Source organism: Lampetra fluviatilis, chromosome 19 (assembly GCF_964198595.1).
Source record: "Lampetra fluviatilis chromosome 19, kcLamFluv1.1, whole genome shotgun sequence".
NCBI lineage: Eukaryota > Metazoa > Chordata > Hyperoartia > Petromyzontiformes > Petromyzontidae > Lampetra > Lampetra fluviatilis.
The window spans coordinates 1,285,304-1,309,204 of NC_136293.1; the positions used below are offsets into that span (position 1 = coordinate 1,285,304).

Consider the following 23,901-nt stretch of genomic DNA (forward strand, 5'->3'; position numbering starts at 1 on the left):
GCCTCATGCTCAAGTCTGCTAATGCACTGCTTTAATAAACAGAGCTGACCCACTAATGCGAGAAGAAAAATGCTATTGTGCTTCTGAGCAACGTGCTCCAATGACTGCTGTATAGGATCAGCTACATAGGCAATTATAGATGGCTTCACCCACTTAGTACTCATACCTTGTCATGCCAACCCCAGAGAAGTTGATTGTGATGTGATGCCTCTGTTAAGCCTATACAGAGAATCTCTGTTATGATATTAATACATATAATATAAATACGTGTTAATAATAAAGTGGGTAAGTGATTCGGGGAACAATGAACGACTCCTACCCAAGGTTAAAATCAGGTCCTCAAAAGATGATGGTCTTAACTTGCAAATATTGTCTGCATCATAAAGGTCATTATTGTATGAAATTTAGTCCAGCACAATTTTGGCGTTAATACTTTGGAAGTCTGGAACAGAACTAACAACTCCTCTCATATGCAATCACAGACCGTTGAATGATCACTGAGAAATAAAGAACTGATTTTAACTCCGAGCCATTCAACATGGTCAAACATGACCTGCGGTCTTCTAATATTGCAGAATGGAAATATGCTTTATGCAGTGCCTTTATGCCTACACTGCATTCTTAAAATAAAGTAACGTGATGGGTGACTACACTGTTAATCCTCCTTTTTCGTGAACAATACTCCCAAGCGAATAGAGAATATTGCTTTACATAGCATAAAGACAGAATGTGTTCACAACCTGGAAGTTCATCAGTTGTCTTTTCTGACTATAATTACAGAAACCATCACGTATCAAATACAACAATGCAGCTAAGTTGGCTCTATGGGCAATTGAACGGATTTGAAATCAATCATTACGAGTACTTCGACCAGGTGAGGGCTTTGAATTGCAAAAGAAATACATCACTTCAAGTCACTGATGAAGGCATATTTACATCTTAGTAGGATGTGGATTATGGCCACTGAAAGTCATGTACATGGTCTCTGGTATCCACCTTTTACTCAACCACACACTGGAAAATGACTTTCTTCAAAATGGCCATGGGATGCAATTAACCTTTCTGCTTGTACAAACCGACATCGTGGGGTTACGCAAACCACCAAGCTACCTAGCCACCCCAGTTTTAGCCCTTATGTAATGTTACAATTTTACCTTCTTCTCGACTCAATAATAATTACTTAAGGATGTAGCGTCTTTATTTGTCTTTCATCATACCAAAAGAGAGTGGATATTACTGAAACGTCTTAGTTCCACAGACATGTTTCTCCGTTCTATATACTGCGTATATGGATGCATTCAATGTATGTATTTACTTACAGCTTCCTTACTATTGTTATTATGCAAGACGTTTTTACAATAAGAAATATTGTGTACAGATTTCTGCTGACTTCAAACAACTTCCACAAAAAACATATTTCATCTGTGACGTGTGCGTGTGAACACCCACATCACACACGGTCACGTCAAAATTGATACAGCAAATGCGTCGTGATGTACAGTCTTCCATTTTTGTTTAAACATCGTCATAATTCAGTCGTAGAGTTAAGCGTCCCACTTTATATATATACACATGTATGTATGTGTTGTATACATTGTAGATATCAAGATATAAATTGTAATACTGTGCAGATGTTTTACGAATGATAGGACCTCTGTGACCGACGGCATACTGTAGATACAGTTATTGAGCAATGTGTTCACAAAGAGATGCGTGCATTGGAGCTTTGCAGCATCGCACTTTGCTCTGGAGTGCCACACATGCATAATAGCCTCAATATTTGATAATGGCATATATTTCAATATTAACTCCGGTTCGTAGCATTTGCTCCCGAAAGCCACCCTGGCGTATCATGCCACCGTTTTAATTCACACGCGGACCGGGGGTCAAACGACGCGCAGCACTGGCGATGAGACACTTCCTCGCCGCGGTCGGCACGATCGATGGAGACTATCTTCACCGTCACGTGTTTGCACTCCTGATATTTCTACACAATAATTGCCCTTCACATCTACTGAACGGCATTTCGCCAAGGTGAGCACGCGCCCGTTCCACCCGCTCTGCTCCACCACCCCAATCCGTCCCTGCCTTTTAGATCTGCAAAGCAATCGAGCGCAATTTATCCTTCCCCAGCTTTGTGAAACATTATCTCCGTGTCATTAGCAGTGCAGGTGGCTTGAATGGAGATGACATGAGTGTGAAATCACAACGGCACCTTTAATTGTATGGCTTTAACTGATTGACAAATCATTATCCAAAAACATGACCGTTTATCAGCGACGATAGAATGGGGCATCATGAGTGGATCTGCTTTTTTTTCAAACCCAATCGTTACGATTCACTTTAGCCCTTATTCTGGACGAATTCCTGTACTGCGATTGAAACTCATCGCCGTGGGGGGATATTTTGAAAACTTTGTTGAGGAAGTTGCTCTCTTCTGTTTAAATTCAGGTGAAACCAAATGTTCGTAACATGTGGCCTGTGGCATCAGGGGAGCCAGCAGAATATATATTATTTGGTCAGAAAGTAAAATAAATGAATGCATATGGTATTCCGTATAACAGGACGTTAACATAACGGAGGAGATAAATATTGTAGCCGTGTTTCACTGTAGCAAAAAATAATCGTATTGCTCCTCAATTCACGTTACAGATGACCCCCGACTTACGATGGCTCGACTTGCGACCCCCCCCCCGACCTTTCTTATAGTCAGTAAGACCACCCCCTCCACTCTAATCTATGAACGCCTAACGACTGCTACCGACAACGAGTATATTGCCGCTGCTTAAGCGTATGTGTATTATAGTCCGTCAGTCTGCAGCTGCGCCTACAACGAACGCATCTCTTTCGCAACGCTCTTCACTTTTTTGTAAATGTTCTTCAAATTTTTAGAATGTTTCGCCTTTCGCTATGTCTGAGAAGAGGAAATGTGATGCACGTGCGGAAAAGCACTTAAGCATTTTCAAATGTGTTTTTTTTTACTTAATACATGTTTGTAAAAGTTACGTTAAGTTGCAGGAAATGTTTGTTCGGGTTATTTAAATTTATTTTCCTGGTCAATTTTGGTAATTTTTTTGGTACGTAATTGGTTTCTAGGAACTGAACCCCAAAGTATTACATTGCGCTCGATGGGAGATGAGGATTCAACTTACGACGACTCAACTGGCGACCGTCATACAGGAATCAATTATGTCGTATGTACGGGGGTCGCCTGTAGAGTGGGTGGTAGGGGTATGTAGGCTGGGGTAGGGGTGTGCAGAGTGGGGTAGGGGTGTGTAGAGTGGGGAAGGGGTGTGTAGGCTGGGGTAGGGGTGTGTAGAGTGGGGTAGGGGTGTTTAGAGTGGGGTAGGGGTGTGTAGAGTGGGGTAGAGTGGGGTAGGGGTGTGTAGAGTGGGGTAGGGGTGTGTAGAGTGGGGTAGGGGTGTGTAGAGTGGGGTAGGGGTGTGTAGAGTGGGGTAGGGGTGTGTAGAGTGGGGTAGGGGTGTGTCGTAGGTGCGTGGGTCGCCTGTGTAAGCAACGGTGTCTCATGTTTCCGATTTAAGTGGCATCTGATCATAAAATATACGTTACTCAAAATGAATTGTGGAATATAGTATATTATGACAGCACACCTATACAAACAACATTTAAATTGAAAATCAATACGTTGTGGCTATAGAACTGTGCATACACCGCATACACTACTTCATGGCATTGTGGGTTTTTTCCCATATTGCCATGCCATTTCACATTTTATCTGAATATATATGTGTTATGACTATCTGACAATGACGGCTTGCTATGATCGTTCAAGGTCACCAAGTTTATGCAACTTTCACCATGTATATGACCACATTTTTGTAAACAATGATACCGGAGTCACTATTTTGGGTGTTTTTCTCCCCTGGCTCGAGATGAGAATGCTTCCACTTTAGCTTCTTACTCAAACACACACGAGTGATCACATCATGCTAGGCCCTTTTCTTGGCTTGCAATCTACCTGTAAATCAACGACAAATTGCCTTTTTGTATCGTCCACATTCTTAATGGCATGGTTCCCGTCTCACTTGCTGATATCAATCATCTCACCGTGTTACCCACCCCCAACGCTCTCTGCCCAATCAACCACTGCCTCTCTCTCCAATTATTCTACCAACTCCTCCTCTCTGGGCATCCACTACTTTTCGTCTGCCATCGTTACACCCTCCACACCTTAATTACTGCTAATTACCCACACACCTCTCACGAATGCAAGGGACAAGCGTTTCATCTTACCTGAACTTAAGCCAATAATTTCTGTACGATTTCCAACACATATTTAATGCTTAGTTTTTAGATTGGTTTATTTGAAATTTTAAGTCTGGTTTGTGTATGCAACCGACGCTATTTAAAGTCAATATATTCTAGCCTTATACCAACACGAGGGTTGCCACCTTTTGCACACACCAAACCGGGTCAACCTAGGTCGACTATCAACACTGTAAGGTGTAATAAAGTTCAACACTACAATACCGGGTACCAGATCTCGGTACAAACCAACGTCTGCCACCCAAACACAGATGCATACCTGTCAACCCATTATCAGTGCCTACTTTATTACAGACCAATTCAGACCTGATTGTTCACCCCGTGCTGTTATAAATCTCAACGTTCATCCTACAAAGTCCCATCACAAGGGAGCAACACAAATAGAGAACAATTTAATGTGTTTCCCGTATTGAAACAGCTGTATGCCGTATGGACCTGAAAACTCCATTTCCCTATACAAGAATACGGGGTGAACCGTATGGGTTGATAGCTATGCAGGTGCAAATTTCCGGATGGTTTCAGGTCAAACATTCCACAGGTGGCAACCCTCACCGACACCCTCAATGCCTATGTTAAGTAACTCTAGAATACGTTTGTTTGTTTAAGAAGAGGGTCACTGTACACAGATCCTGCATGTGGCATAGTTATTTTTCGACTTGTGTCATGTGGGAGATAACGAGAGTGGACACAAAAAATTCCCCCAATAAAATGTACGAAAGAATACAACTCACGCCTGCACATGCCTACTTGATGTACTGCCCTGTGGATGGCTTTCTCACGCGGGCTACATTTGATGCCTGGATTCACGAGTGTGTCCCACCCATGCGATCCCATCACCGTATTGCGCCGACGACAACACGCTGCAAATTAAGATGCGCCGTGCACACAGCACGGCGCTGTGGTAACTATGAAAGCGGACTGCAATGGAATCGCCAATCTCGCTGATGTTAGCCAATCCAATGAAAGGGGTGTCACCTCATTACTCGATCCATAGATCGATTGGCAATGAATCGACACATAAACCCGCAATTATGATCAACCCCGGTATGTTTGATGTTTCTTTCTTATGGATCGACTGAGTTAAATCGATATAATTAATCTGGGTTAACGATCAGGGACTCCTCTCCTTACGGACGGGTTAGGTTCCAGAGGTCTGTTCGGAAGTCGATTTGTTCGTAATTCCAACTTCACTCCTGTCGATTACAAACATGGTGTACGGCATGTACACCAAACACGGGGAATTGCTTTAAATGATGTATAATCTCATGTAGATGCCACTCGTTCTTCACGTTCTGCAGATGTCACCACTGCCATCTATTGCGCGGCGGTTGAACTTATGACTATCGGTCCGAACAGGCAACTGGCCATACGGACAGGTTCGTTCGTATCCCTGAAAGTTCGTAAGTCGAATGTTCAAAAGTAGAGGAGTCCCTATACCATACATGGGAAAATTTCTGATCGGTGATTTTGTCGGGTGTACGATTTTATCGCTCTATTACAGTACTTATGCCAATTGTATTTGCATGGTTGTTGTGCGACACTTGAACAATCTGAGAAGCAAGTCTTCCGCACCCCCGCAATAGCTACGTAAAGTGTCACTGTTTAAACGCAGGACCGCACGTCTGAATTGTGATTCATTGTAATAATTCTCTCCTTGACAAGGACATTCCCAGGTTTACCAGCTGGCAATGTATAAAGTCTTTCCACTGCTATCACTTTTGTTCGTGAATTGAGATGGGGGGGGAGCGGTGGAGGGGCAACTTTCAAGCAGTTGATTTGTGAAACGTCCAGGGGACTTGTTCAAAGGCTTTTTTTTTTCGCGGGCTCATTTAGTCGTCGCGAACAGATATTTCAACTCGGCTGTGTCTTTCATGTAAAAAAAAGACAATTATACTTCATATGTTTTGATTTAGAGTGAATTCACATTCGTCGTTCACGTTGGGAAAAGAAAAAAACTCGCTTACAGTATGCGCTCATTGCTGAATGCTTTACATTCTCACGTCCAAAAAACTAGTTACACTCGAGTAAATGATCTACGTAACACAGATGAGAATATATTCACGCAAGTAGCAACTGCCAATTAAATATTCATATAATAAGCTTGTCACATGCATACATTTTACAACAGATACCCTTGCAAATAAACCTATAGAAAGGGATGGTTACCACAAACATAATAATCACATGCGAATAAAAAGTTGTTAATGCTGAAACCGACACACGTAACCGATTTAGCATAAACTGATGAATAAATAATGACAATAGATTTTAAATACATTGGCACTGCCCATCTACAGGCTAATATTTTAAGTCCAGCGAGATGTGAGAATAACTCTGCTGGACTTGATTAACAAGCAGCACTTTGATCGAGTGCAGTAACTCATTGCACCAACATGTCTCTCCCGCGACATGTCTACCTCACGAGGGAGGGCTCCACAGTCTCACCATCCCGACACAACAGATTTGCACATGCAATGCCAACACGGTAACGACAATGTTCGTTATGCTGGTTGGGTGACTCACGAGGATGGCCGTTGGGCTACGGGGGAGGAAATGAGCCAACAGCTTTAATATTTCGAGCACCACATTATTTGTTCCTACTTTTGGCCAGATTATCCGATGAAGTGCGTATGGCAGCCTCGGCAAGGTAAAGACCGCAACTACATTTTTCAAAGAAAAAATTAAAGGTAAAGCGCAGCTCTGCGGAATTATTTGACTGGTAGGCACACAGAACGAGTCAAATATAGTTGTCGAGTCAAATATGGTTGTTACACAAAGCAGATTTAGGGAAAGGATTTCAGGAAAAGGCCTGCTGCAATGGCACTTACAGGTTAATTCGTGATGTTGCCGTGGTGCTCTGCTATTTTAAGAGGTTCCACAACGGATGGCATGCTTTGCCCAAAATGCCATGAGCACAATTGGGATATAATTGTTGGGCGGGGGTAATAAAAATCAGATGATGCAGTTAGTTTAGTCGCATAATAAAATACAATTGAATTCGACGTGAGATGCATTAGCAACTCTTGGAAGAGTGCCCTGATAACAATAATATCAAATAGCTTTGGTGATAGTTATTTGATGTTTTATCATCTTCCCAGTTGTGTAAAAAAAAACAGGCAGTTTTTTCTTTCAATTCTTTATGCTCAACTGTAAATAAAGGCATGCTTAGAACATCACAAATCAAGTAGAACTATTTAATAACAAGGGTTTATAAAAGTGTATATGGCACATTAACTGCATCCTTTCTCATGCAAAGCTTTTTTGCCTTCTTTTTTATGCAGCTGTATTTTTAAAACATATGGTGATGAATAATACCAAGACACCCGGGAAATGGCACCATAACATCGCTCACCATCTTTGGCGTTATGGAAAGAGCACTAGACTTGATAGATGAGCAGTTGTTAACGCCTTGCTAACGTGTTTGAAGAAAAGAAAAAAACTAGATATATCAATGAGGCTGGACACAAATTATTGTCGATTGGTATTTGTGTTTGTTATATATATATACCATGTCCTTTATCTAACCATGTACGGGAGCTCGGTGAGATGCATTAACGCTTTTGCACGAGACCGGAGTAAGTAGATCTGTGTGGTTAATCACGTCTGTGACTACGTCGTATACGATATCTAAATTTTGAAGTTGGTCTACGATATTGGCACACGATTGCCTACACTTGATAATGCTATTCACGTACAATACATGTACGTTCAAATACAACGTATGCAAACACGCGACTGTATTGGGATACACAGACGTGGGATGCATACGCCGAACAACCACACGCATACCGTACATACATCCGTGCGCGCGGGGGGGATAACCCTGCAGCGAGCGAAGCCGTGCCACCGTTGAACTCAGTTGATGTAATACGTCCAGTAGACCACGTTGAAGAAAATAAACGCGATGGGGAAGATCATGCGGGACCACCGGTCGATGGAGTTGACGTCGGTCAGGTCGGGGATTTTGATGCGCAGCTGGGACGAGCGGCGCTGTAGCCTCTTGCGCTTGGCCGCCTGGTAGGAGGCGGCGTGACGGCCCTGCGCTTCCTGCCCGCCGCCCATCGGCTTGCGGTAGCCGGCGGCGGCGGACGACGTCGAGCCGTCGAACGGCACCCCTCCGCCCCCCGCGCCCCGGGGCTGGTCCGGCAGGGCGCCGGCCGCCTCCACGGCGTTCATCTCGTTCTTCATCTCCAGCGTGTTGAGGAGGATGTTGCCCTGGGCGTCCACCTGCCGGGGCGCGGGAGAGAGCGGCGGGCGACGATTATTATCGTTGTAGTTGTTCACGTCGTCCGTCCGTTGCGGCCCGGTTCGTTGTGTTCATTGTTGACGCAGTCGTTCGTTGCTTTCGTTCACCTGGGGGACATCTCGCCGAAACTTAAGGCACCTTTTTTTTGGTGTGTTATTGCTTTGGTGTATAGCACGCAAAACATACCACACCACGCCAAACCACACAACGTAGTGGTTAATGGGATGTGCAAAAGATATTCAAATTATTTTTTTTACGTGGAGGAACAGATATGTGAAGGAGGCGTATTGTCTGCTTATCTATTTTGGGATATAAAACCACAGTAATTACGGTGGAAATTGAGGTACCCTGAGAGAACCCACACGTACAAATATAACTCTTAAGCGATGCACTGGAGATCAGAAACCTACTTGAAGTTCTCCCTCCTACAGGCACCAGTGTGTTGATCGTGGTTATGTTTCGCCCACATGAAGGCTTCCTGCCTGTGTGATCCTGCAGTCACGCCTGCTGGAGCTTGATATGTGGCCCACAGCCACCACGCTCACTTATGCCCAATTATATTTGCTACCTGGCCACTTCAGCTGTGATGGAATTATCGAAGTGTAATGTCTGCTGTGAAGTGAACATTAAAGCCCTCTGACATTTGCAACAATTGGCCGACGTCTCTCTCCATTTCACCATTGCATAACGGTGGACTACCTCTGCATGCCTACAAGTCACTTAGGTTTTTATTTGGAAAAAATAAACAATGCACGTTAATGTCATTGTACAGTTAAGGCCATAAAGTATTCATTTCATAATTATAGATCTGTTTTGTTCCCTGCAGTTGTTAATCGATGATAATTCATATATACAATAGGCATGATATTATATGGATGTCACAGATGTATGGTCAATGTGAAAATTATGTTTACAAAAAAAGGCTAAATAATCGCCAATAGGTTAATTTTAATCACTGGAGATCAGATAGCTTTGGCTGCTGTTCGCGATTATCTCCAGAGAGAGAGAGAGATAATCTCGGAATTCTGTGTTGAAAGCCATTACAAAAATGGGTTAAATTTACTTTCCAAACTCTCATATCCCCGTGTCAAGGTAGAAAGCATTAAAATGATGTACATGATAGAATGTCACATTCTAACTCCTCAATTTAAGTTTAATCGCACATCACACAACATGGGTTGTTTCCTCCACCCTTCCAATTTTTGTAATTAATTAACTATGAATACATTAAGAAACCACTATGCACAGCGGACTACTTAACTTCAATGACAGTGCTCATTAAATTAAACTGACCCAACGGCCCTGGCTAGAATTATAATGACCCCCGTACTGACTATCGCCATGTTAATACTCATGTAGGTACTCTCCCTGCAAGGAAACCGATCTGTCCCAGGGTACAGTCCTGGTGATTATTTTCGTCCTCGAGTCTCATTCAATGTGCAGTGACATTATGAGTGCCCGTATGCCAGTGCCGCCCAAGTGCCAACACAAATGAGATCGCGGTCAATGCAAATTAATAAGGCTACCCAGTATCCATTTTTATGACGACTAAGGAACTAATATGGGAATCTGCCAACTCCTATCCATTGTGCCATTGATAAGGATCCAGTTGAAGGTGGATTCATTCTCAAAGCAAATTGTGGTTGAAGCAAGTTACGTGAGAATATTGGAGGTCGCATGGGCTCGAGTGAAATTGAACTCGCAGCAATATATTTAGCAATCAAATTATTGCCACTCTTTGGGTATTTTGGTAAAGTCACGTTAACAGAAAAATATAAAATTATTGCTGTTTCAGCTGCCTTACGCAAGAGCCAGTAAAGTATTTTTTGTTAGATAATTTGTCTAGAATTTGTTTAATCTCGTCCACACCATATTCAACCACCACACTGCAGGTCAAATATCTTCTCTTCCTGCCTCTCTCGCACTCCTCCACTCTGAAATTCGCTGCCATCGTCTATTTTCCCAAGCTATTATAATAACCTTGGTCAATTAAAGAGACGTGTTTAAATCTTGTGTATTGCAGCTTTGAATAGTACTGTTTGTTGTTGGCTGCTTGACATTTTTAGACATTTGGCACTGTGCTCAGTAACTGCTGCTGCTGCTGCATCACCGTCTTCAGCACAATCAACATCCTCAGCAGAGTCGACTTCAGATTTTAGAGTCGCATGCCACGTTTTACAAAGGTCAGTCAAGCAAAACAATTTCACATTCAATCATCCTCCGAACATCCAAAAACTCCTTCATCAACTTGCAGCATAAAATACCTCGATCAGAGTGCTTGAATTGCGACTGTAAGGTTGTTGAGTGCAAATCTCAGTCAAGGGTCAACTGGGCCGAACATCCCTCTAGAGGTCGATAAAACGAGTACCACCTTATGAGAATATAGTTATTCTGTCGAGAGAGACCGACCGACCCCCTCATCCTTAGGAATATGACATTTGTACCACTGGCTGCGGGACTGTTGACATAGAGGAGTGGCCCTCCCTTGCCCATTTAAGCCAGGAGGATATTTGCCTGCTCGCTGTATGCACAGAGTACTGAACTGAACTGCGCAAAGTCGGTAATATCTATGTACAAGGACTGCATTGGAGCAAGCACGGGCACTGCTCAAATGCATGCATGCACTCGTACCACATCTACCTACAATCCCAGAATTTAATTAACGGTAGTTAGCACCATTAACGGGGACGTTCGTGTAGAGTGATATCTCTTTTTTGAGTGCACTCTTAGATACCATCGATGGGATCAGTAAAATATGGATTCCTGGCATGGTATGGAGACACGTGGGGGAAGTGAACCTGCATTGGGTGAAATTGCTACATCCACAACTCCGTTCGAATGGAAACACGTGTGTGCACATTTTCAGCTTGGTGACAACCGTTAAAAATCATTTTCTGTGCTCCAGGACACTGTCAGTAGCCAGAGGGAAAACATTTCCTTTCGGAGAATATTCCAGCTTGCGTTGTTTACGAGTGATCTTTGAGGCGCACGTTACGTCCGCATATCGCGCCTTGAAACCATGTTTCAGCGAGCCTCAGTCACTTGCGGCGCTTGGGCAAGAGGGGACGAGGGTGCAGGTAACGTTTCTCGGGGCCCGCCTTTGCGTACGAAGTCAAAGTGATTTTCTGTTCCAATGAGCGTTGAAGGTAGTGCTCACATCCCGTTTACAGCGCTGAGCCATTCATTCCATGTCTATGACGGCAGAAAGTCTATCCATGGCGCAACCACTGTTGACTTTGCCCACAGCACAGTCATTCGTTATAGACTTTGGAAAGATGCTGGGCCGAGGCAAATCTCCCCCAACCAGGATTTAAACTTCCGACCTTCCAATTGCAAGCCGCTCACTCTATCACTGAGCCACCTTGCCAGATATATGGTTTCCTAGGCCTAACTTTGCCTATAACTTAAGGTTCTCTTGAACACCATAACAATGTTCAGCTCTCTTGAAGAGAATCAGAAGTGATGAAACTGTTTGAAGTCGCCATGTTGATCTCAGAGATGTACAATATCTGTCGACTCAACTAACTGACACGCACACACGCGCTCGAGTGTTATTCGGCCAATCGTGTCACAGGCTCTTTAATGTCGACAGCGGATGGTGGTACTTTAATGCATTGGTCCGCAGGTATCTTTGGGTGGCTGCTGCTGATGGCGAGCAAACTCTGCTCGGTGGCAAGCAAGCTCGAGTCGTCGCTCCGGAGACCGGGAGGATCGTTTTGATCAATGTTCGCTTGCAGGGTCGATGGCTTTAGTCTCATTAATTCTCACTTAACGGAGGGGGACGCGTGATGGCTCCCATCATTCGAGCATGCCGACTCCGAGGATTTTCGGCCAAATTCTCAAAATGACTCTGCGGCATCAGACAGCGCTGAACGGAGATACCCTGCCAATCGTGGCGCACAACTTATTCTGAAACAACGGAGCTGCTGCACCGTAAGCAAATCTACAAGAAAATATAAAGTATGGGGAACACGGGTGTCCAAAGGCAAACTGAATAACTGCAACAACGTACACTGTGCAAACGTTAGTATAATTTGCAGGCGACAAGCAAGTGCCATGATGCCAGGATTTCATGGTCAGAAGGCATTCATTCAATTCAGGTTTCCACCTGTCCGGGTTTGACCCGGGCAGTCCGGTAAAATGGGATCTGTGTTCAGGTTGCAGGAATTGATTTGTATCGAGATCCGGCATCGGTGTTTACTGCGTTGAACCACATTACGGCAAACCGCACCGTTTTGATGAGAGACCTCGTGCTGACTGATAAATATGTCTGGGTTTGGTCTACAGTGGGGAGAGGTGGTGACCCTGCATTCAATGGAAATTAAAGGGGGGGGGGGACAATTGAACATAAAAATAAATGTACTCGGATAAATAAAGGCAACCATGGTGGAGTTGAATGTAATATATCATCACGTAAGCCACATAGCAATGTGAAGACGAATGTGGGCATTGTTGAGTGTTGTGGTGTTAGTAAGCAGATCTGTATAACAATCCGCGCAGATGTGAATTCATCGATGATTCTACTTACCTTGTAGCATTGGTTCACATATCAAAAAGGCAGTTATACCATTAACGAAAAGCTTTGCATAGTAAAAAAAACAGGTGTGGTTTAAATACAACGTCAAATCAGTGTTTGCATTTTAAATACTATAGTTTCATTATTTAGCATCACATTTGTACATTTATACAAAAACAACATACCCTGATAAATTTATAAAAAATGGAAACAATGTACATTGCACTTAAAGACGATGTGAACGTCATACACCTGAACATTTGCTGGTTCGAAACAGTGTTTAACGTTTCGGGTTCAGACCTCGATCATTGCTTGTGCATTCTTTGTTCAAGCAGTTGATTGTGTGCAACTTAAAATCACATAAAAGCAGCACATATCAGCACAATAGCAAACATTGTACACAAAGATTTACGATGCATGCAAAGACGATATAATTAAGCAATGGGATGAAATTACCACCTAGATTAAAGGAAAGAAAAAAAAGATGCTGTCATAGATCGTTACATATAAGTGGGTATTTTTTCGTCTCATCTTATTATAGGGGCATATTCTCTGCAGTATGAAAAAATATAATTTCAAAGCAAATATGTTGCAGAACAAACATAATCCCTGACAGTGCGAGGAAGCAAGATCCCTCAGTGAAATGCTTTATGTGCTCCATCCGTGGGAAAGGATTAATTCTAAATCAGCAGAGGGACTGTCTGCGCTTATTAAAAAAACATAAACATGGACTAAGGAGTGCGAGGCCGCGATGTTCTCTGGGCTTCGCACAGAGTCTGCCATTACAACAGCAGCTACGATGTGAACATGGCAGTGATGTTTTAGCTAGAATTGCGGCGGATCTCCTGCCGCAGTGAAAAAAAAAAGATAATTTTATTTTTTTCTTCAAATTATTCCACAAAAATGTGTCCGATTTTCTTGAACAGCTAGCGATTGAATGATATGCATTCGGAGTTTACAATTGAGATCCTTCAAAATTTGAACGTATCCTCACGGTGCCAACCACTTCAGGTCACATGATAAAATATCTGTCCCCATTTGAGACCCTCCTAGAGACAACAGAGCAATATCTTAATCGGGAAAGTGATCCCAGAAGACGTTGACATGAAATAATTACTTTCAATTATCTCCCCAATAAATCTGCCATGTCCAGCCAAAAGACGTGAATCAATTTCAACATAGAGGCTTGAGCATGGGACCATCATACAATTTATGGACCTCATGATTGACCAACGAAATGTATACGATGTTTTAACATTGGTGAGGCAGACCATCGACTCAATACCAGTGAGAAACTGCTTTATCTCACACGGACGACTGTCTGGTATTTGAACTCAGGAACTCAGTGGTGCCAGCATAACGCTACGACATGGGGATTAGAATCACCGCTGGGAGTGACCCGGCCACCTCATATCACGAATAAAGTAACTTCCATCCCATTGTCTAAGGCCTCTTTATCACCTGGGGTGGGTTGCATACAAGTCCGTCGTACGCCAACTCGTAACTTTTGAAGTACGTCACCGTCTTGTTTTGCGTACGTCCACGCGCAGGACTACGACTCTCCTGTTGCATAAAAAAAACTTTAGGCACAGCAGCAGGAATGGGACGTCACGGCACGATGCACGGGTACCACCGCACGGCGCTGCGTTGCTCTGACCACTGGCCCTGCCCTCCCCTCCCGCCATGTGGGTTCATCATCTGAATAAGGACTGCATTCATCAGAGATGGGGAGAAAAATGAGCATCGGAGGGGTGTGCTCCCATCTGCAGGAACAAAACAAAAAATGGTCTCCCTTCTACAAACACAATCATTGTTTGTTATATAAATTGGGAAGCCTCACTTACTTTATCAAGCTTCCTTTTTTTCATAACGGTGCTGTTTGTTTTGTTTTGCTGAATCCTTAAGCATGTTGTGTCGAGGGAGGAAACTGGAGCGGCCAGAGAAAAGTCATGCGTGGGAGGTCATGCATCGGAGGAAGGAAACTGCAAAGGAAGTAAACTGGAAAGTGGATTGCCCGGAGAAAATTCATGCATCAGGGGGAGGTAAAACTCAAACTCCTCAGAGAGATGTCAAAGACCTATTTGCAGTATTGCGTTGTTATTGTCCCTCATCGTCCTGCATAAGGCTTTCTCAAATGCGCATTACAAATCACTGGGTTAGAGATGTGCACCAGCACTCGGCCAGCAATAGTTAGGCCAGCTGATCAATCTACTATCGCCGTGTCTACATTCCGAGCGCCGGTGAGAAACGCCTGAGTCTGAATTATATCAGTGAGTGGTGCTCTGTGTTTCTGGGCCCATTGCAAGCAAGAAAATAAATAAATAAACGTGACCGTGTACAAAAACACAGCTTTTGTATAATTACAATTGGTAACACTGGTTTTGCCAGACCAACACGTGAAAATAAATGATGGTTTGTGGTATTGAATGGATAATGCAATAAATAAATAAATAAATTATTCTTGTTGAATGTTTTCGTCTTTAACTCTCCCCTAACCATTCCAGTATGATGCATTGATAAAGGCAAAATAAGGCAAATAAAATCAATTATGCAGCATTAATTATATCAAGCAACCTATCAATAATACAATGTTTATATTACATAATACACACCACGTAAAACGAGGGGTTTAACTGTAATATTACCAAAATATGTGTAAATATATCAAGCATGTAGCTGTTGTTTGTTGGTGAACATCAATTTCACGGACACAGCTGATAACTTTTCTCACGTTGTTAATTGATCACCAACAAATAATATATAGATATATGCAGTATAACCATTTACAGTGGCTGGTTGGATGGGTTCATAAAATGGAAAAATTAATTTCCAAACTGATTGGAATGAAGACAGCCATAAAAAGACATCACATGACAATGTACATTGGTAAAATAAAATAAAAATTTGGAGAAAGCGCTTGTCACTGTGATTAATAACCGACTTTTGGGCGAGGTCGCACAATGATCTTGACCACATGTGTGTTGTGTCACTCTCTACCACCCGACACAGCCAAACAAATCAAACGGTTGTGCACACACGAGCCATGTGTCAGCTCAACAGTACGTCGAAGCAGGGATGTCATGACCAAATTTAGCGATCGGATTGAAACTGCATCAAGCATCATCAGGAAAATCCAGAAAGTTTTAATAATTGTATCACCTGACCTGGCTTCTTGAATGGGTGTCATGACATCAAAGGGACAAACTTAGATATTAACCATTACAAAAACTATACATTAACCATTACAAGTAAATAAATTGTATTCTAATTTATCTAGGTCAATGAGTAAAATGAGTGTTTATTCATTGCAACTACTCATGAATATACTAGCCTATAGCAGGATAGCGTTATGTAAAACAAATCAATAATTTAAATGTTTTTAACACGATCAAAAACAGTGTTCCCTGTACGTACATCATACGTTTATATTTTAAATACTTAATTGTGCACTCCTTGTTTCATATCATGGTATAATAATGTTTATCTACTTTGTATGGCAAAAATTCTGCAATGCTTCACACTATAACAATGCTTCACACAATAACAATGATTTACACTATGACAATGCTTCACCCTATAACAATGCATCATACAATAGCAATGCTTCACACAATAACAATGCTTCACACAATAAAAATGCTTCACACAATAATGCTTCACACAATAACAATGATTCACACAATAAGAATGCTTCAGACAATAACAATGCATCATACAATAGCAATGTTTCACACAATAACAATGCGTCACACAATAAAAATACTTCACACAATAACAATGATTCACACAATAACAATGCTTCACACTACAACAATGCTTCATCTGTAATGCTTCATACAGTCCACTAATATGTGTTTTATTCCGATTCTGGAACTGTGATGGTCCACCGAATTGAAGATTATAATATTTTATGCCTCACAAGTCATAACGGTGTCATGAAAATGAAGCCCTCTCTGGGAAAATAGCTTGTGGGCACCCACAGCTGGATAGCTCTAAATTTAGCAATAACCCGAGACACGCACATGGGGATAATACCCTCACTTTAACCAAATCTTTCCCTTCTTAGGAAGCTATATCTTCTATTAGCACATTTCATCTTGAACCAGTTTGCATTCAGTTTAAAATTCAATTACCCAGAGCAACTCGATGACTTCGAGGTGCCTTAAAGTATACATCTTTTAATAAAAGCCCATATAACTTAATAGAAATGCCGACGATTTGTTCTTGCTGGAGCACTCCCTACATGCCATCGCGGTGTATCAGGGCACTTTATACGCGACAGGCGACGTGCATGGCATCTCATTTAAAACATTTGAAAAGGCACCCCCCCCACCACCCCACCCTCCGTGGCAGCTGTCCCCGTGTGGCGTAAGCCAATTGAGCACCTTGGATCACGAAATCAGTTTTCGTTGAGTCAAGGGGACTCTTTCTCACTCATAAAGGCCACAGGCGTATTGGTGGTTGATGCCCATTGGTCTTTTACCCAAAGTGTGATGAATCGTACACGTGGTTTAAAGAAAGAAGACTATTTCGTAACCATTTACGGAAGTGAAAAAAAATGTGACGATGAGATTGAATGAAGAGAGCAACGCAACGCACGTGAGAAAGGGGAAGCCAGAAAAAGTGCTGCGCTTTTTGATGAAAGATATCCACGGTGACATTGGAAGATATTTTCTTCCGAAAATTGGATCGGTGGAAGTAAAAGCGTGCACATTTCGAGAGAATTTGAGCCATCTCATGATTGCCAATGGCACAGTAACCAACCACCACGCGAGTGGACTGCAGTAGAGAAGGTGTATAGGAGTAGGTTAGAAGGAAAATATACTCGACATGAACAGTAATATACTCATGTGCCTAAAAGAAGATGTGTGTATCAGAGATGTTGCATTTGGATACAAAAAAAACGTGGACATGGAACAAAGGCTTCAAAGTGTGAAAAAATCGTGGACAGATGCCCACTTGAAATTACGCTGAGACCAAAAAACATAAAACAGCTAGGAGAACACACGCAAAGTTAGAGACATTACCATGACTGTTACGTACACAAGTGGCTTGGGGCTGGCCACGCTGCCAGAAGGGATGATGGCCGTTGACCTAGGAGACTATATTTGTTGAACCACGTAGCCAATCGTGCTAATATGAGGTGCGAGATTAACGCGATCAGTCAATTTGTTGAGCCATCATTTGTGATAGCCAGGTCGTTTCTGAAAAATAAGTTGATACCTCAGTGGGCTTTACCTGGTAAGATAAAACAATAGTTTAGTTTTTTGGGGATATTTTTTTTAAGTAATGCGTTTACCATTACTATACTTTGCACTCATATCGTGTTTTTGCATTGTTTGTTGTAACCTTTTGACCTGCACGTATTGGACATCTGTGAGAAAGAGCATTATAGCTCATTGGATTCCTAGAGTATAAACAAATATTCTGATTAGGAAAGGAGGTAACGCGCCCAAACATCATCAATCCTGCTCATCTTAAAACGTGATTTCATTCAATGGAGACGACGTCTGAAGAAGTTATTTAATATTCTACTTAGCCATACATTTAATTACAATGTATGCCAAGTGCATCCGTGTTTAATGTTAACACACCGCGACGCTACATTCAATCGTAGGGATTCGGTTACAGTCAACAATGAGGAAAAAACTATAAAAGTGTTGATAATTAAGTACTTAACAAGTTGCAATGAGATAATTATATGCGCATGTGTTCTTCGAACCCTTTTACATAGTGGCTTTTGAATACTAATACAAAAAATGTTTTCATCAATCCCGTGCTGCTGATGAGTTACTGCGTTGAAGCAAAATTCAACGCTGCCCGTCAACGCTGCTCGTTTGCGCCTCTCTCTCGTTTAAATTTAAGCTGTCGCCACGGTGAACGACAGCACCGCAGTTTTGAAATACTCTGCAGAGGTTGATTTGAATTCGTGTTACTCTTTAATGCGTGGGCAAAAAATAGTAATAGTACTTTGGTCATTGTAAAAAAAGTTAAAAGTTCGTAATTGTCAAGGCAAATCATCTGTAACATTCCGTGGCGTCTGTATTTAACAACTCCAGCTACTTAACGGTTACCGCTAAAGCAGATACGCGCAGCTGCCAGCCCGTTAAGGTTTTTTGTTTAAACAAACAGCAGCCTAATTTCGAACTATTCAATGTTTTTGCAGTCACGGAAACTTTTTAAAAATTTAATAGAGGGGTAACAAAAACATGTCGTTGAAATTGCATTGCCTGTTTCATATTAAATAATGTACTGCAAAAAAGTAAACATTTCAAAGCCCATTATGCTTCCAGTGTCATTTTGTCAGAATAATTAGCTGGTGTAGATTGGAAACAGAAAATTAAAACTAGGCTCGTGACAAGTTTTGAACCTTTGCGAGGAGTGTGCTATAAAATTGAATCGAGTTAGTGAAACAAATATGGAGAGCGGTTTATAATGTCTTTATACAGTATGTATGTGTGAATTCAAATGGACGAATACAGTCCTATGCAAGGATTTAGGCGTGAATGTAAATGCATTGCTTAGTTAAGGATGTATAACTTTACGAACGTTGGCACACGTCCCAAGTATAAATACAGGCCTGGAGTGTAAAGCTTACCCCCCTCCCACCACCACTGTTAAAGTATCAATCAATTGGAGCAACGTGTATTAGGCTATTCACTTACAGAGACATATTTTTGTACACAAACATTTCCATGATGCATATGTTCAAACCGCTTGCCTTGATTAGACATCCATCAATAATTTTTGTGCATCGAGGGCTAATTGGAATAACAATGTATTACTAATTATTTCATTTGGCACCTACACATCCCAGCCTCCTAAGCCCCATCCTACACAACTTGCGATAACATGGGCCTGTACAAAGAGAGAAACGCTTTAGGTCTGAAAAAAAAAAACACTGAGATGTTCAGAATGAAAATGTTAGTGCTTTTAAAGGCAGCTTCCTAAAGGGGAAACATTGCGGGGGAATGGGGGGTGTACAGAAATCTCTCCACCGCCACACTAACATAATTTTCAAAGGCACCCGTAGCCCTGATATTCACCACGTGCAGTGCCTTCAATTCACTTCCACTGTGTGATGTCTTCAGAGGCACTCTTAGCCTTTATATTCACCATGTGCAGTGCCTTCAATTCACTTCCACTGTACGATGTCCCAGTTCTTTCTATTTCGCTCATACACACAGACACCCCCCCCCACCCCCATTTGCCATTCGGGGTTGTAGGGACTGTCACGCATGGCGGCGATGGCGTGCCCAAATCACACTCAGACAGCCACCTTTTTTCACTTCAGTGTTGATGGTCACACTCAACGTGAGACATTCACTTTAGATGGAGCTGACTTGGGGAAAGCCCAAGCCCGGCTATGAACAAAAATATCGTCTGATCTGACATACACTATAACACATAATTGATGTACATGCTGTATGAAATCCGTGACGATTGGATTCATGCATGTTAAGCCTCTCTCCTGTCAAATAACATCGATATTCAAATCTTAAAGTCAGTAGTGCCTCTCGCAATAATCCGGTCCAATGCTTGAACGGGCCCTAGTCCGTGGGGAGCCGTTCTGCCCGCCATGTCCCTCCACATATCCCGTGTTCACCACTGCTCCCGGTGAGCATGAAACTGCCGTCTCAGGCTGAGCAGGGCAGTGGGGAAAATACGTAGTTATATAATCCACTTTCATTTGTAAAGGGCCACATAAAATCTCAGCCGTCAGTCCTGGCACCAAACAAACTGTGACGTCCAATCTTTCTGTGGGCACAAATGGTGCTGAGAACGCAGAGTTCGCTTTTTTTTCTATTATATAAATCATAAATTATTCCCTCTTACGTGCAAGAACCCCAAACCTCACCTGTTACCCCATATGCTGCTGTAACAAACAAAAAAATCCGGTGTCAACAGAATCAGGAGCTGTGACGCTAACTCACTCTCAAGACTCCCACCCACCGCGCTCGACCTGCTCGAGGCTCGGACCTCACAAGTGGATGAACAATTCAATGAACGGCTGCTGAGAATTAGCAATGGGTGTTTGGATTCAAGGTACTTTTAAAAATTTCAGCTTTTTAAGGGAGATCTTGGAGCTCGTTTAGACCGTCTCCACTCTGCACTCACGAAATGCACCTTCTCGCTTTGCAGAGGTGACGTCACTCGACTCTTGGAAAAAAAAGCGCAGAAGAGATGTCATATTCGTATCGTCACTTCAGGGTGTTTTAGATCAACCGAAATACCAACGAAACATTTCATCATCTACAATGGCATGGGTGGGCCTACATTTTTCAGATTTTTTTCTGATTAACACAAAAATCGAGAGCACAACGCCAGCTAAACACCGTTATTTTCTCCTTCACCTATGATTGACAGCTTATCCACATCATAGACACTTTAAAGCAAAATGATAATCTACATTTTTATGAAAACAATATTTATCTTGATAAAATGTGTTTCATTGTTACATGCTACAGATATGACAATATAAACTACGTCTAGATTGTAGCTAACGAAAATATTTGTTCGAAATTTTTTGATTGAAATATGTAGTGTCTTCTTCCAACATCCATTGCTATTCATTCCGTACATTTGAAAAGAGGCTCAGGTTGTACAATTTATGGGGGACAATTGTTAATTTCATCCTCTTCAATTGCAGGTCATTTTGAAATGTGTAAACGTACATAGGCACACAGAGAAACCACGCCTCTGTGTCGTGTGTAATCTCTCTCTGCTTATATATCTGTCTATATGTCTCCGTTTCTGTGTTTTATAACTCTCTCAAATTTAGCATTCTCTGTAAGAACGTAATCAACCAGGTAGGGTGTTGACTGTTATGTTAGCCGACTCTCTGTGTTGTATTGCATTATATTTCTAAGTAGACTAGGTTTATTTCTATTTCATTTATACTTGATGATGATTGCTTGTGTTGCAATCGAAACGTCGTATGCTATTATTTAATTTAGTATTTTCTCTTTATACGTGACTTTACCGAAAGAACCAAAGAGTAATTCCTGCAGTCACGAAAGCTCCAAATTAAGTTTTTAAATCTGTAAACGTAGCCTATGATACGGATATACAATTGTAAAATTTGGTAAATGTCATAGGGTCATCCAAAGTGACCAGTTCACAGTAGACGATCTCCCTTTGTCGCGATGACTTCATCAGAATGCGGGAGCCAAACCGTCGAGCAAAGTGCCTTCATGCTTAGGCATCACAATGTTTTGATTTTTCTCATCAGTACGGCTTTTTTTAAAGTCATGTTTGTTTAGATGTTGAGTAATAAAAAAAAGATTTAATGATTCATTTGGTAACTCCCCAGTTAATGCATGAATAATGAAAATGTTCCACAATATGGCGTGATGGCAGCTTTGTTTTGTAAACAGCAATTAAACATATGGGTGCTGGTTAAAATTGCATTAAAATATGAAAAGCAGCCAAACTTTTTTGAATATATTTTCTGTGTAATTATTATATTACTATTAGTTATAGGACTAATAATTAGTAATTGTGGTTAACAGCATTCTGTCCTTGCGATTTCAATGTGTTTTCAGAAGCTAGGGTTGCTGCATGTTATAAATGAGCATTACGTAAATAATGTTCCTTTTACACATGGGAATTAAATACGTGTAAATAAATAAAAAGTACCGATACACGCACACCGTCAAAAGATATATTACGGTAGAAAAATCACCGGTACCTACTTAACAGCGCAGTACATTGCACAGCAAATCATTGTGATGAGGACCACAATCACAGTATTTGTTTTTATGTTCTGAGTGATAATGTTGACATCACGCAGTAGGCACTAATTTTACGCGGATTTAATATAGTGGGAGACCCATGCCAGGTGGAGATTCCAATTAAACGTCGATTGTCAGATAATTGCGCAGTATGCTTATGCCTGCACTGCTTCTCCCATTCGAACAATTTCATCACACAAACGGCATGTAAAAAAAAGATCCACGCATATATGAATTACTTCGCTTTTTAGAAATATGACAAAAAAGAATGCATTCCAACGTTCATAGCTACATTGGATACAGAGTGGCCGTGGTTACAGATGCCCTGATGTGAAGACATCTACCATTGCAATTCTGGAGGGTGTCTTGCTTCATGTTTACCTAACACGGCCAATACCTTGGCATGAAATCGCTTGCTTTCATGGGTAATAGCCAGGGTTAAAATAGAGCAGAGCAATCCCAGTGTGGCTGGGGTAAATTTAAATATCTATCATCCCATGAAGATTTGGCCTTGCTTCGGTTGGGCTGACTGTGCAAGAAATGATGTGTTCGCCCAAGTGTAATATTCCTAACATGTTTTATTTTAATTATTAAAGTATTTCAACCGGAACATTCCTTGAGATGGAACATTTCGTTTGCAAAAGGTGTCCAGGGAATAAATTAATACGAACATAGCAAACATGTATACTGTGCAAACATTTAAAATGTATAACTTATATCATTTATATTAATCTTACATTTAAACTTTTGAAGCTGATAGGAAACATTAATAATGAATTGCGACCTATTTCTATGCCATGATGATTTGAGACGTGCTGTTTCAGGAACGAGTGAAAGTTGCAGCACAGGCAATTAGGCCAATCAAAAAAACCCATGATTGAGTAATGAATTATGACAATCATTGTAATATATGCAACAGCAGCTGCGATGAAGAGACTGATGTTGTTTCAAACCTGAAGGAAACACAACATTATCGGAAGAGGGCTTAAACATATGAGGGTAACATCATCTGGAACTTTCATTGTGCATCATCTATAACTGTGCAGGGTCACGAGTGACAATGGAGATCGATAGAAATACATCTATGCCCCAATTTTTCTTTGACTACAAAGTGTTCT

At 41.7% G+C, this 23,901-nt stretch overlaps 1 protein-coding gene across 3 annotated transcripts in view; it reads right to left on the minus strand.

Moving 5' to 3' along the window:
- Positions 1-3,578: 3,578 nt before the first annotated feature.
- The window catches only part of LOC144937540 (gamma-aminobutyric acid receptor subunit beta-3-like), a 272,017-nt gene continuing 251,694 nt past the window's right edge, over positions 3,579-23,901 (minus strand). For 2 of the 3 annotated variants that reach the window (XM_078864796.1, XM_078864798.1), the window contains exons 9-10: positions 14,511-14,612; positions 3,579-8,514 (exon numbers count right to left, since the gene is read on the minus strand). In XM_078864796.1, the coding sequence (XP_078720922.1) occupies positions 8,143-8,514; positions 14,511-14,612 (474 nt within the window). In that variant the 3' untranslated portion in view covers positions 3,579-8,142. The remainder of the gene's footprint in view (positions 8,515-14,510; positions 14,613-23,901) is intronic. The other variant, XM_078864797.1, reaches the window with a different exon arrangement.